The 15,837-nt window shown below is 40.5% G+C and overlaps 1 protein-coding gene across 2 annotated transcripts; it reads left to right on the forward strand.

Moving 5' to 3' along the window:
* The first annotated feature begins 6,061 nt into the window (after positions 1-6,061).
* Positions 6,062-15,613, forward strand: LOC139577126 (solute carrier family 2, facilitated glucose transporter member 11-like). 2 transcript variants are annotated; one of them, XM_071403972.1, is made up of 12 exons: positions 6,062-6,174; positions 7,142-7,240; positions 7,967-8,127; positions 8,434-8,558; positions 8,720-8,849; positions 8,962-9,110; positions 9,685-9,872; positions 10,483-10,593; positions 13,992-14,093; positions 14,366-14,441; positions 14,711-14,838; positions 15,015-15,613. In XM_071403972.1, the coding sequence occupies exons 1-12, from the start codon at positions 6,136-6,138 to the stop codon at positions 15,210-15,212; spliced, it is 1,506 nt and encodes a 501-aa protein (XP_071260073.1). In that variant the 5' UTR covers positions 6,062-6,135; the 3' UTR covers positions 15,213-15,613. The 2 variants fall into 2 exon arrangements, with proteins under 2 accessions (XP_071260073.1, XP_071260072.1); XM_071403971.1 differs by lacking the exon at positions 6,062-6,174 and adding an exon at positions 6,188-6,630.
* The last annotated feature ends 224 nt before the right edge of the window (positions 15,614-15,837 follow it).

Here is a 15,837-nt window from a genome sequence, read left to right on the forward strand (position 1 = left end):
AGATGGCGACCACTGTTCCTGTACCTAAGAAGGCAAAGATAGCTGAACCTTCTGTCATCATGAAGTGCTTTGAGAGACTAGTTAAAGATCATATCACCTCCACCTTACCGGCCACCCTAGACCCACTTCAGTTTGCATACCGCCCCAACAGGTCCACAGACGATGCAATCGCCATCACACTGCACAATCCTATCTGGACAAGAGGAATACCTATGTAAGAATGCTGTTCATTGACTACAGCTCAGCATATAACACCATAGTACCCTCCAAGCTCATCATTAAGCTGGAGGCCTGGGTCTCAAACCCGCCATGTGCAATTGGGTCCTGGACTTTCTGACGTGCCACCCCCAGGTGGTGAAGGTATGAAACAACATCTTCACTTCACTTCGCTGTCACATATACATTCATTTCAGTACAGTACATTTCATTGAGATAATAAGGTATTATGTTGAATACAAACTTAAAGAAGAGGCCAGAGCAAAATATGAAACAAAATTTTTATATATTGATCAACGGTTTATCAAATCAAGTTTATTTGTAGAGCACATTTTAAAACAACTCTAGAGTGCAAAAATGCCAAACAGTGGGCACACAATGAAACAAACAAAACATATCAGATACAATGAATAAGAGTACATAGAAGTCAAACTGGGCAACAACAATGGTAAGATACAATTATGTGAAGTGCAGTGGACATAGAACTGGTGCTCTCCTGATACAAAGGGGAAACAGGGGAAGCAGGTCTACAAATCCTTTACTTTTAGTAGAAATACAGGTAAAATAGAGACTCAGATGCTGGTTAATTTAGGCTGTGGCTAGATTTAATTTCCCAGCCTGAATACAACTCAAAAAGTCTTGAACTCAAAAAAAAGTATTTGCTATTAAATGTACTTAAGGATCAAACATAAAATTACATTTGAAGGTTTTGTAAACCTATCAGATGCTTAATCATTTTAATAAACTTAAACCTCCTCTTCAGACTCCTCACTCTCTACCGCAATCACCCTCTTTACACGGTCCATGAAGTCTGGCCTCCTGCTCCACACAGCTTTTATTGGATCATACTACCTGATCTCTGGAGAGGACAGCTGGACCATAAGGAGATCTGACAGTGTATCAGACTTTAGGTTGGACGGCCAATCGGTTTTTTACTCGCCAAACGGAAAATCTACCCGCATTTGGCGCTTGGCGGGTGTTCATTTCGGACCCTGGTATACAGATATGCATCTGTTGGTCACAGATACCTTAAAAAAAGATAGGGGCGTGGATTGGAAAACCAGTCAGTATCTGGTGTGACCACCATTTGCCTCATGCAGCGCAACACATCTCCTTCGCATAGAGTTGATCAGGCTGTTGATTATGGCACGTGGAATGTTGTCCCACTCCTCTTCAATGGTCATGCAAAATTGTTGGATATTGGCAGGAACTGGAACATGCTGCCGTACACATCAATCCAAAGCCTCCCAAACATACTCAATGGATGACATGTCTGGTGAGTATGCAGGCCATGGAATAAATGGGACATTTTCAGATTCCAGGAATTGTGTCCAGATCCTTGCTACATGGGGCAGTGCATTATAATGCTGAAACATGAAGTGATGGTGGCGGAACGACAATGTACCTCAGGATCTTGACACGGTACCTCTGTGCATTCAAATTGCCATTGATAAAATGCAATTGTGTTCATTGTCCGTAGCTAATGCCTGCACATACCATAACCCCACCGCCACCATGGGTCCCTCTGTTCACAACATTGACATCAGCAAACGGCTTGCCCACACAACGCCATCTGTGAAACTGATTCATCCATGAGGAGCACACTTTTCCAGCGTGCCAGTGGCCATTGAAGGTGAGCATTTGCTCAATGAAGTCAGTTACGTCGCCAAACTGCAGTCAGGTCATGACCCTGGTTTTTTATTTTTATTTATTTTATTTTACCGTTATTTTACCAGGTAAGTTGACTGAGAACACATTCTCATTTGCAGCAACGACCTGGGGAATAGTTACAGGGGAGAGGAGGGGGATGAATGAGCCAATTGTAACCCTGGTGAGGACAACGAGCACACAAATGAGCTTCCCTGACACAGTTTGACAGTTTGTGTAGAAATTCTTTGGTTGTGCGAACCCCCAGTTTCATCAGCTGTCCGGGTGGCTGGTCTCAGACGATTGTGCAGGTGAAGAAGCTGGATGTGGAGGTCCTGGGCTGGCATGGTTACACGTGGTCTGCGGTTATGAAGCTGGTTGGATGTACTGCCAAAATCTCTAAAACAATGTTCAGAGGCAGCTAATGGTGGAGAAATAAACATTACATTTTCTGGCAACAGCTCTGGTGGACATTCCTGTAGTCAGCATGCCAAGTACACGCTTCCTCAAAACTTGAGGCATCTGTGGCATTGGGTTGTGTTGCAAAACTGTACATTTTAGAGTGGCCTTTTCAGTGGCAACCTGTCATTCAGGGCAAATCATTGAGTTAATAAACATGGTCTCTTTTTTGCTTTCTTGAGTAAGGCAGATTCAAAATGCAGGTGTTTCAGCCTAGCGCAGTCCTTTCTGTGGTGGTGGGGCAGCCAGCAGAAAAGAGTGGTTAGAGCTTTGGGCCAGTAACCGAAAGGCTGCTAGATCGAATCCCCAGCTGACAAGGTAAAAATCTGTCGTTCTGCACCGGAACAAGGCAGTTAACCCACTGTTCCTAGGCCGAATTTGTTCTTAACTGACTTAACTAGTTGAATAATTTTTTTTTATTAAACCCGTTTGCCAGCTCCAGGTAGGCTACACAATTGGCACAAATTAACTTGCAAATTAACTCCAGTGATATCGTCATTTCAACAAATGTATTGTATCAAATGGTAGCCTACAGTAGCCTACAATGGCATATAAATGAATAGGCTTATTGATGGCTAACAGAGGCAAATGTATCATTCTTCACATTTAATGTCAGTTTCATTGAGGACTTTTCCCTTTAAAAAGAACCACGCGATAACTTCCATTTCAAACGTCCACTCGCGCAGTCCCCGACACCCAAGAACTGAGCATGCGTAAAACAGTTCTCGCTTGATTTTTTATTTAACTAGGCAAGTCAGTTAAGAACAAATTCTTATTTACAATGACGGCCTACCCCGGCCAAACCCGGACGACGCTGGGCCAATTGTGCGCCGCCCTATGGGACTCCCAATCACAGCCGTATGTGACACAGCCTGGATTCGAACCAGGGACTGTAGTGACGCCTCTTGTACTGAGATGCTGCGCCACTCGGGAGCCATTTTTTTAAAAGTGAAGTCGACATTACAATGGAGTTTAAACCACCTCAAGCGAATATATGTAATCCACCCAAAGTTGTTTTCCAATGCTTTGTCTCCATTATTTATTGATGTGCATCAGTTCTAGAGTGTTAATATGTTTAATGGGGAAAAAAATTGGGGAAAAAATAGGTGTCTCCATAATGACAATCTAAATAGCCTACCTATAACTGGTAAAAGTTGTCACGACTTGCGCAAGTGCTGCTCTTTCTCCTCTCACCACTCACTCACTTTGTGTCACTGCCTGACAGTCAGCAGCAATAGAAATAGCCCAATTTTCTCCCAGGACATAATTTTCAAAGTAGCCCAATATTGGGAAAACCGCGAACAGGGCAACCCTGGGTATTATGACTCATACTGTGGCACTCCATGCATGCTGAAATCTACACCCAACAGCACTGCTGAAATCTACACCCAACAGCACTGCTGAAATCTACACCCAACAGCACTGCTGAAATCTACACCCAACAGCACTGCTGAAATCTACACCCAACAGCACTGCTGACATCTACACCCAACAGCACTGCTAAAATCTACACCCAACAGCACTGCTGAAATCTACACTCAACAGCACTGCTGAAATCTACACCCAACAGCACTGCTGACATCTACACCCAACAGCACTGCTGACATCTACACCCAACAGCACTGCTGACATCTACACCCAAGAGCACTGCTGAAATCTACACCCAACAGCACTGCTGACATCTACACCCAACAGCACTGCTGAAATCTACACCCAAGAGCACTGCTGACATCTACACCCAACAGCACTGCTGAAATCTACACCCAACAGCACTGCTGAAATCTACACCCAAGAGCACTGCTGACATCTACACCCAACAGCACTGCTGAAATCTACACCCAAGAGCACTGCTGAAATCTTCACCCAAGAGCACTGCTGAAATCTACACCCAAGAGTACTGTTGAAATCTACACCCAACAGCACTGCTGAAATCTACACCCAACAGCACTGCTAACATCTACACCCACCATGACATTAGAACTTTGCACTGGGTGAAATGGCATGAAAAGAGTATGTCCATACCTTACATGCTGACTAGAACGTGCATGCGCATGCGCCATCACGAACATGTTGATTTTGTCCATCCACACCAGACGAGATCAGGACCCGCAGGTTTAAATATAAAAAGAACTCTGAACCACCTATATTAATTTGGGGACAGCTAGCTAGCTTGCTGTTGCTAGCTAATTTGTCCTGGGATATAAACATTGGGTTGTTATTTTACCTGAAATGCACAAGGTCCTCTACTCCGACAATTAATCCACAGATAAAAAGGTAAACCTAGTTAGTTTCTAGTAATCTTTCCTCCTTCAGTCTCCTTCTTCTTTGGACATTATATGGCGGTTGGCAACCAACTTTAAGGTGCATTAAAGAGTGGGGACCTCAATTCGTCTTTCAATCACCCACGTTGGCATATGCTCCTACAAACCAATGAGGAGATGGAAGAGAGAGACTTGCAGCGCATCACGAGTCAAAAATAGAATAAAGTTCTATTTTAGCGCCTGGCTACTCAAACGTGCGTTCACCGCGTGAGCAGTTTGGATGAAACGCGAGCGATGTGGTCAGCATGAAGAAACTAATGTCCGTTGGCATGGAATAGCGTTTGGCTGGTGCAAGGAGTCTGGATTGCCAGGCAAATGTCTGACAGTAGTACTTAAGACAGTCAGTATAGTATGAAGATAGGCAGAAACTGCTTCTTCAATAAAAATCCCCGATCACGCTTGTAGGCGATGTCATGTTGTCTAGCTAAACTCAGATACATATAATTGGGTCTAACAGTCGTCTCGCGCAGAACTGCAGATGTTGCATAGTTGTTTTTGACGAAAATCAAAACGTGTTAGTTTATCACTTTCACGTGGTTGGAGTAATAACATGTTCAGATACATAAAAGTTTGGCTCGAAACTAGGTTGTGCCTTTAGATTTCGAGAAAATGAACAACTAAGGAAAGAAAGTTTTGCTTATTTCATTGACTTCTCTAACCCCAAACCCCGGCCTGGTATGCTTGGAACGCTTCGCCCGTAGAACGGTTTACAGTATTTATTTAGTAGGCTATACATCAAATAATATAAGTAATTTAATGCAAGGGTCTCTTTTGTCTACAAATTGGCTAAGAATTTAGACATTTTGACATTCCAAGTCTAATGTTTGTGTAAACATGCAAGGTTATTGTAGGATAGAATGAAAGGTATCTAGTCCCCATAGGCTCAATATGCTAGTCAATACTGAAAAAATATGTTTCAGTTTTTTCCCATTGTGAAAATGTATTTAGAAATGGAAAGGATTGATATTATAGCAAAAACATGTAGATCCTATCTGGCAACAGTTAAATGACCATGCTGCTGACCAAGAAGAGGCTTATGAGCTTTGTTGGTCACTTCACAAACAATTAGGTCTTTATGATCAAAGAGGGAAATTGCCTCACTAATGAAAATGGGTGAAATCCCATATTTCCATATTATATTCTACCTCTTATCATTGTTTTTGTTTTTGTACATGGTTTTAGATCAAAATAATGGATAGTCAACCTCAGTGGAGAGTGCAATTTCTTAACTTGTTTCACATCAGCTTGAGGTGAATGTACTGCATAGGCTACTGGTAGCACAGAGTAAAATAATGTTGATGTGTGCTGTCAAACGCCCTAGTGATAATTATACAGCATAAGCCTACAATGGAATCACACATTAGAACTGCTGTGTGCCCTTGGCTGTTACCAGGCAATAAAGAGCCTAGGTTTTTTTAATCCATAAGTAGGTTGCAGTTGCCTAACTTTCATTAATGGTGCCTATTGAATGTTCTGGCTCAATTAACCAAAAATGGATAGTAATGAAGAGTCTGCAGAATTAAAGAAAAGGGTAGGCATAACAGATTTTCTTTATTTATTGATATAATGACAAATAAAAAAATAGCCTGTTTGATGACAATATCCACACAGAATGGATTATCTGTAACCGGTGTGTGAGAGAGGAATGCCTTTCACACAGTCATAATCAACGGTTTCTGTGTAAAGAGTGCAGAATTAACTTAGACTGTAATTCGATGTTATGCTCAGACGATGGGACACTGATTAAAACAACTGATCAATTGTATTATAGTCAGTATATTTACTGCGCATCCAACCACATTCTCGAAAGGCATTCTGCTTAAGGATGAGTACGTTTGCACTTGTAAGATAGATAGATAGATAAATGTATTTTGCTTGACAGCAAAATCTATAGATTAAACAAAGTACAGGACTCAAAATGACTAAAACAGATACGGAATATCAACCTTTGCTTGAAGGTATCACAGAAACAAAACAGAAAATTAAGGTACGTATAATAATACAATAACAATGTGTTATTACTATATTAGTAATAATAATGACAACAGTAATAACACAGTAATGACAATTTATTATAATTACTACTATTATGATTACTATTATTATTATTACAATTGCTTGTAATGACAGTTTAAAAGTGAATTATAGGTTACATAAATGTATTATAATGCATATCAACTAAGCCCACTGTTTTAAGTGTCCTTCATCTGCAGATGGGGCCTGAAATTATTAACTTATTTAAAGAAACCTATAGTTTACTTCATTGTCTACACTTGGCTATTGTAATTAATAACCTTAGCTAAAATATAGTTGATCTGTACTTGTGCCTCATTTGAACTTCTGAAAGCTATCTAATAGTAAAATATGATAATGATTAGGCTGCTCTTGTTGAAGATATCCTTTTTCTGTTAATAATGAATGTTGAAGAGTACTACTGCACAGATTCTGTACATATTATGGAATGCTAATCCACCAATTATGTGTGTTATTGGTTTCAGTGTCCTAACACATCCCTTCTACTGGCAATTTGTGCAGCTTGCATCGGAGGAACCTTTCAATATGGTTATAATATTTCGATCATCAATTCCCCCACCAAGGTAAGACATTATTGTCCATATTTGTCTACTTAAATTGACTGTACGTAGATAGCTAAAGAGGAGAGGTTTAGTTGTTATTGAACTGATGAGATGATGATGAGGACATTGGATAATAATTTGTATTTTGCCCTCATTGAACCATGCCTGTGTGTTCAGAAAACAGTCACAGTCACATGCAACCCTGGAGACTATATTCCATTTCAATCTTAGGTCACACTACAAGGGAATCTTGACTAATCATTTAACACTAACAAGAATACTCTTTTGAGTAATTCTTTTTTAAATTCTACCATGTAATTTCAGTAGCCTTGTGTAACTGTTGTGTAACTGTTGTGTGGTTGGTACATTTCTCACACACATTCAAGGGCACAGATGTAGGATTTTAATTTGATCTATATGTTCACAACAAAATAATACTGCATTAACAGGATTTAAACATTTAGTGCATAATGTTGCTTGATCGGTGGTTATGCCAAAAGTAGGTTACATGAAAAGTACAATACTATTAATATAACTGTAGGTTTTCAATGAATTTATGTAAATCACAAAGCTCATCAGCATTTCCTGCGGTGCAGGAAGATTCTCAGCAACAAAAGAGTGATCAAATTAAGATCTTACAACTGTATAATAATACTAAAATAAGGAAAATGATGATTACATTTCAGCTGTGAGCAATGCATTCTCTTTTCAAGGCAGTATTGAGTAAGGGACGCCTTCTTTGTCCAGTCTGTGCAGAATTTCATCAACCAAACCTGGCTGGAGCGCTATGAAGAGAACATCTCAGAGCAATACCTCACTCTACTGTGGTCCAGCATCGTGTCCATTTTCACAATAGGTGGATTTATTGGAGCGACTATTGGTGGAACACTGGCTATTAAATTTGGGAGGTATAGAGAAGTGTTTTGTTAATAGTGGCTACTGGCTATAATTCCCATTTGGATATTTGTGTCAGTTTCCAATTTTACACATAGGCTATTATTACTATTTTAGCAATATCCATTTGACTGTATGTATTTTTTCTATCCAAACAAGGCACTTTCAATAAATGTTGAATTAATGGCAAATATTCTCTATACCCTGATGCAGACAGCTTGTCTGTCGAAACATTGGATATTAGGTTATTAAATAATTGCATCTGAGCTCCTAGAGTGTGCGGCTTTCCTTTAATTTTTCAAATATTCTCTGTGTCACAGAAAAGGGACACTGCTGATGAACAATGCATTTGCCTTACTGGCTGCTCTGTTGATGGGCCTGAGCTATCCCACTGGATTATTTGAACTGCTCATAATTGGACGATTTTTCATTGGAGTAAATGCGGGTAAATATGTCAGTTAGTTAGTCAAGTGAAGTGTTGACATCAGCAGTTTGCAGTCTTTATTTCTAAGATGAGTGTGTTGAAAAATATAGATGTATTGAAGGTTCTGTCTTGCCTGTAAGTCAATGTGCCTCACTTTGTTCTAACAATCTGCTGATTTGCAGGCATTGGCATATGTGTTCAGCCACTGTATCTGGGGGAAATCGCCCCAAGGGCACTTCGTGGCGCCATGGCGATGGGGACCTCTATTTTCATCACTGGGGGCATCCTTACTGGACAGGTGATTGGGCTTAAGTAAGTTAAGATCATCCTGGACTAAAGCCTACCTCGCAGAGTACTTTGAAATGAAGACGGTGTATAATGTCTTGTCTGCGTTCCCACACTAAATGTGTCTATGATCCTGCAGTGAGCTCCTGGGTAAAGAAGAGTACTGGCCCATCCTACTCTCCACCACCTGTATCCCAGCGTTCCTGCAGCTCCTCATACTACCCTGGTTCCCAGAGAGCCCTCGCTACCTGCTGATCGACAGAGGGGATGACGTTGGATGTGGAACCGGTATGTTTCAATCACATGTAAAAATCCCTCTCACATAAGAACTGACAACTTGTCTTAAAACAACATTAATAGTGCTTTACACTATTTTGACAGAAAAAAAGTTGTTTCAGTGACAAAGTAGGAAGGAACAAAGTGTGCAAACCTATATTGTAACCTACAATCATTGATCTAAAAAAGAGAGCTGAGCTGTGTCACTCTCAGTCCCTGAACATTGATTTGACATGGTGCACATGGTGGAAACTTTGGAGAGGGTGATCATTCCACCTTTATCTCAGATCAGAAGGGTCGGAACTCTGAAACATCAATTGTACAAATATTTCCCCTTGAGAGACATACCGGGTCAAGCATATGACTGCAGTACATACTATAACAGAAGGTTACACTGCTAGGCAATGTCTCTCTAGTCACACAATCCTTGATTCTTAAAGAAATATTACTGTGTATCCCACTGTGTCTGATTTGGTTGGCTGGGTGAATGAGTGGATTCCTGTTTGTTATGAGTGTGAGGGATAACAAATTAACCATGGAGAGGAGAGGGACCATGTGAGCTGTGTCTTGTGTTCCTTGTGGACAGCGATGAAGCAACTCCACGGCACAGATAACTTTGACCGCGAGCGGGAGGACATGGAGAGGGAGAGGATCAGCGCTATGGGGATCAAACCCAAAAAGCCCTGGGAGCTGTTCATGGACCGCAGCCTCCGCTGGCAAGTCCTCACCATCATCCTGATCAATGCCGCCCAGCAGCTCAACGGCATCAATGCTGTACGTCAGCAGCAGACCAATTCACCACATGACCCTATGAGCCCTCAGGGCTGCAATGTTTCTCAGTATAAACGCAAGTCAGCTGAGATGAGAAGATGTTGGTTTAAATGTACAATATTCCATTCAGTTAGAACCCTTTTGGGTTTCATGTAGAACCCTTTCCACAGAGGGTTCTAGATGGAACCCCAAAAGGTTCTACCTAGTACCAAAATGGATTCTCCAAAGGGTTCTCCTATGGGGACAGTCAAAGAACCATTTTAGGTTCTAGCACTTTTTTTTCCTAAGAGTGTATGTATGCCCTGTATAGTCTATATACTCTATAACTTGCATGTCCAGGAGGCTATATGAATTTAACGCGAGAGTTCTGTAAATGGAATATTGTACACAGAGGGTTCTACATGGAACCCAAAAGGATTCTACCTGGAACCAAAAAGGGTCCTAACTGGAACCGAAAAGGGTTCTCCTATGGAGACAGCCGAAGAACCCTTTTGAAAGCGTATTTTTGTCAGAGTGTAGGGTATGGTATACACTTTACAATATAGGGTATAGTATGAAGCCCCTGTGTTTAATTCGTTTTCTATAACTCTCTCTTTTTCTCTCGCTCTTGAAGATTTATTTCTATACAGATTATGTGTTTGAGGAGGCTGGAATTCCAGAGGTTAACATACCCTACGTAACTGTGGGCACAGGAGCCTGTGAATGCCTCACTGCCCTTACCTGTGTAAGTGTCAACTATTGCTCAGAGTACAGATACTTTATATCCAAGTATTTAGAAGCATGCATGGAGTATATTGCAGAGCGTATTGTCATGCAACCCCATGCCTCTTCTCCACATGACTGATCACAAATTGCATCATGCCATGGTGGTATTCCCACAATATTGTTCTCATAGAACATAAGTATTCATACGCCTTGGATTTCTTCACATTTTATTGTGTTACAAAGTCGGATTCAAATGGATTTCATTGTAATTTTCTGTCAACAATCCACACAAAATAATATTTTTATTGTATTTTTTAGACTAATAGAAATGAAATAACAAAAATATGGTCGTTACATAACTACTCAGCTCCCTGAGTCAATACATGTTAAAAACACATTTGGCAGCGATCTGGATTGTGCAACATTTCCCCATTTTTCTTTTCATAATTATTCAAGCTCTGTCAAGATGTTGGGGATCATGGCTAGAAAGCAATTTTCAAGTCTTGCCATAGATTTTCAAGCAGATTTAAGTCAAAACTGTAACTTGGCTACTCAGGAACATTAACTGTCTTCTTGATAAGCTACTCCAGTGTATATTTGGCCTTTTGTTGGAGGTTATTGTCCTGCTGAAAGGTGAATTCCTCTCCCAGTGTCTGGTATAAAGCAGACTGAAGCAGGTTTTCCTCCAGGATTTTGCCTGTGCTTAGCAGCATCCCATTTCTTTTTATCCTGACAAACTCCCCAGTATTTGCCAAGCATACCCATACCATGATGCAGCCACCAACATGCTTGAAAATAAGGAGGTAGTTACTCCGTGATGTGTTGTGTTTGGCCCAAACATAAGGCTTTGAACTTAGGCCAAAAGGTTTATTCATTTTCCATGTTTTTTTTGCAGTATTACTTTAGTGCGTTGTTGCATACAGGATGCATGTTTTGGATTTTTTTCATGCTGTATATTTGTATTCAACTTTTCACTCTGTCATTTAAGTCATTATTGTGGAGTCAGTGCAATGTCGTTGATCAACCCTCAGTTTTCTCCCATCACAGCCACTGAACTCTGTAACTGTTTTAAAATCACAAATGGCCTCATGGTAACATCCCTGAGAAGTTTAATTCCTGTCCTGCAGCTCAGTTCAGAAGGACAACTGTATCTTTAATGTGTCTGGGTGGTTTTATACATAATCCACAGCATAATCATTAACTTGACCATGCTTAAAGAGATATTCAATGTCTGATTTGTTATTGTTACCAATCACTTCCCTTCTCAATGAGGCTTTCGAAAAGCTCCCTGGTCTTTGTAGTTAAATCTGTGCTTGAAATTCAATACTTTATTGGGGGACCTTACAGATGTTGTATGCATGGGGGACAGAGGAAGGGTTAGTCATAAAGAAATTATGTCAACCCCTATTATTTCACACAGAGTGAGTTCATGTAACTTGTGTGATTTGTTAAGCCAAATTTTACTCCTGAACTAATTTATGTTTGCCTGAACAAAGGGGCTGAATACTTATGCAGTGACTATATTTTAGTTATACCATTTTTATTAACCTTAGTTAAAGATTTTTCCCACTTTGACATTACAGATCATTTCGAGTAGATTCAATTTAATTCCATTTTAATTCCACTTTTAACACAATAAAATGTGAAGAAATCCAAGGGTTATGAATACATTTGCAAGAAACTGAATGTTACTATTCATCCAATGGATTAACATACAGTTCATTCAGAAAGTATTCAGACCCCTTCACTTTTCCCACATTTTGTTACATTACTGCCTTATTCCAAAACTGATTAAATAAAAAATGTTCCTCATCAATCTACACACAATGCCACATAATGACAAAGCCAAAAAATCTGAAATACCTTATTTACATAAGTATTCAGACCCTATGCTACGAGACGCAAAATTGAACTCAGTTGTGTCCTGTTTCCATTGACCATCCTTGAGATGTTTCACCTGTGGTAAATTTAATTGATTGGACATGATTTGGAAAGGAAGACACCTGTCAATATAAGGTCCCACAGTTGACAGTGCATGTCAGAGCAAAAACCAAGCCATGAGGTCGAAGGATTTGTCCTTAGAGCTCTGAGATAGGATTGGGTCGAGGCACAGATCTGGGGATGGGCACCAAAAAATGTCTGCAGCATTGAAGGTCCCCAAGAACACAGTGGCCTCCAGCATTCTTAAATGGAAGAACTTTGGAACCACCAAGACTCTTCCTAGAGCTGGCCGCCGGGCCAAACTGAGCGATCGGCGGAGAACAGCCTTGGTCAGGGAGGTGACTAAGAACCTGATGGTTACTCTGACAGAGCTCCAGAGTTCCTCTGTGGAGAGGAACCTTCCAGAAGGACAACCATCTCTGCAGCAGTCCATCAATCAGTCCTTTATGGTAGAGTGTACAGACGGAAGCCACTCCTCAGTAAAAGGCATATGACAGCCCACTTGGAGTTTACCAAAAGGCACCTAAAGGAATCTCAGACCATGAGAAACAAGATTCTCTGGTCTGATGAAACCAAGATTGAACTCTTTGGCCTGAATGCCAAGCGTCACGTCTGGAGGAAACCAGGCACCGCTCATCACCTGGCCAATACCATCCCTACGGTGAAGCATGGTGGTGGCAGCATCATGCTGTGGGGATGTTTTTCAGCGGAAGGGACTGGGAGACTAGTCAGGATCAAGAGGAAGAGGAACAAAGCAAAGTACAGAGAGATCCTTGAAAACATGCTCCAGAGCTCTCAGGACCTTAGACTGTGGCGAAGGTTCACCTTCCGACAGGACAATGTCCCTAAGCACACAGTCAAGAAAATGCCAGAGTGGCTTTGGGACAAGTCTCTGAATATCCTTGAGTGGCCCAGCCAGAGCCCGGACTTGAACCCGATTGAATATCTCTGGAGATACCTGAAAATAGCTGTGCAGCAACGCTCCCCATCCAATCTGACAGAGTTTGAGAGGATCTGCAGAGAAGAATGGGAGAAACTCCCCAAATACAGGTGTGCCAAGCTTGTAGCGTCATACCCAAGTAGACTTGAGGCTGTAATCGCTGCCAAATATGGTTCAACAAAGTACTGAGCAGAGTGTCTGAATACGTATGTAAATGTGATATCAGTTTTTTAATAATTTTTTATACATTTGCAAAAATGTCTGTTTTTGCTTTGTCATTATGGGGTATTGTGTGTAGATTGATGAGGGGGAAATAACAATTTAATCAATTTTAGAATAAGGCTATAACTTAACAAAATGTGGAAAAAGTGAAGGTGTCTGAATACTTTCCGAATGCACTGTACTTAATGAAGATACCAGTGGTGTGATACTAGGTATGACTGGAAATGTGTTAATTAGGTTTTTCAACTAAGAAGATCATATATTTCTCCACGGCTTGTCTGCTGGTATGTCATGTGAGATGCTGTGTCTTTCAGGGCATGCTGATCGAATCTCTGGGACGAAAAGTGCTTATCATCGGAGGGTACACCCTTATGGCTTTCTGGTGTATTTGCTTCACTCTGACCCTCACCTTCCAAGTAAAGCATCTTTGATCTAACAATTCCATTTTGTGTGAATGTTTTAAATCAGAAAAAGATACATGTATTGCACTTATGCATTTTTAAATGTGACTTGCTAGTTTCTGTAACATCAGCAATATTATGTTTCTATACCCTTGTGTGTTACCATAAGAAAAATTATATAAAATAAATCACGTTGGTGTTGCCAACCCTGAATGTGGCTTGGATGGCCATTTTGGGAACACTAGTTTGTTTATGATTTTATTGTTGTGTTCTTTCCTTGAACACAGGGAGCAGGCCCATGGATACCTTATCTTAGTATGGGATGTGTCTTTGCTTTCATACTGAGCTTTGGCATGGGACCAGGTAACCGACAGAACTTACGTATAACTAATCTATGCCAGTATGGTGTGATCTCGCAGCAATATTATTTATAATCTGATTATAAATCCATTTAAAACTAACACTTTAGCTCAGGTTCTAGGTCAATTCAGGAAGCACACTGAAATTCAAATTATTTTCAATGCTTTTCAATTAGAACATTTTGAGTTGAAATTTGGTTTACTTTCTGAATTGACTGGAATTGAAATGGAATTGACCCCAACCCTGCTATACCTTCACTTTGTCCTTTGCAGGTGGTGTGACAAATATCTTGATCACAGAGTTATTCACACAAACCACACGGCCTGCTGCGTACATGATCGGAGGGTCCGTGAACTGGCTCAGCTTCTTCTTCATTGGCATGGCGTTTCCATTTATTGTGGTAGGTTCCAACTGTTTCGTGATACTTAACATTTAAAATAAGGTGGTTACTGTTAGGTTATATGTATTGATATCAGATTAGTTTTATTTAAGTACCGTTGACTGATATGGAATTAGGATATGGTTGTTTTGAAAGCTGGCTTTAGATGGATTTGGTCTGCTCTTCTACCCCCACAGACTAAGTTGCAGCAGTATTGTTTCCTGGTGTTCTTGGTTGTTTGTGTCTTGGTGGCTGTATACATATTCCTGGTAGTCCCCGAGACGAAGAACAAAACCTTCCTGGAGATCCAAACAGAGTTCCAGTCTGGAGAAAAGAGGAAGGCTTCCAAAGCTGACCACAGCCCAAGGACAACGTTGTTGTCAACCCCTCTGTGAAACAGAGCTACAGTGTTTGCTGCAGGGACTTGTCAAATGTGTACCACACTATGAATATCTCCCTGTCATTTGGATTTTTTTAAAGTTCCAGAATGTTCAGTCTTTGTCAGGGATCGTGATTTTGAAGAGTAGACATTATGATAATGGAACACAGGAAACAACATTTGGTGCTGTTAATGTTACTGTTAAGTCCAGATCCACAACATATTGGATCCGTTTTTACAAATATACTAATGATTTAAGGCTCAGTAGTTTAACATATTGGTCATATGGTATTAGCTGCTCAGGATTACATTATAAGAATTTTACTGGAAAATGTGTTGACATTTGATCTATATCTGTATCTGCCAACATCTGTCAATTTACCTAATGAATTAATAAAATACATTTTGAGATGACTATCCTCCAAGTCCATATTTCCAATAAAATCTGTCCCCAACATGTCAGTCTCCTAAATGAACACATGGAGAGAGGCTTACAAGTTTGCAGCCCACTTTATATGAGGCAGTCTATGATTTCATGGATTTAACTGGACCATACCATACTCCCACCCAAATCATCTCCAAACAAACCAGCACTCAGTTCAATGTTTTTGTGCTTACACACTTACAGCATCATATTGTAG

This window comes from Salvelinus alpinus, chromosome 5 (genome assembly GCF_045679555.1).
Source record: "Salvelinus alpinus chromosome 5, SLU_Salpinus.1, whole genome shotgun sequence".
Classification (NCBI taxonomy): domain Eukaryota; kingdom Metazoa; phylum Chordata; class Actinopteri; order Salmoniformes; family Salmonidae; genus Salvelinus; species Salvelinus alpinus.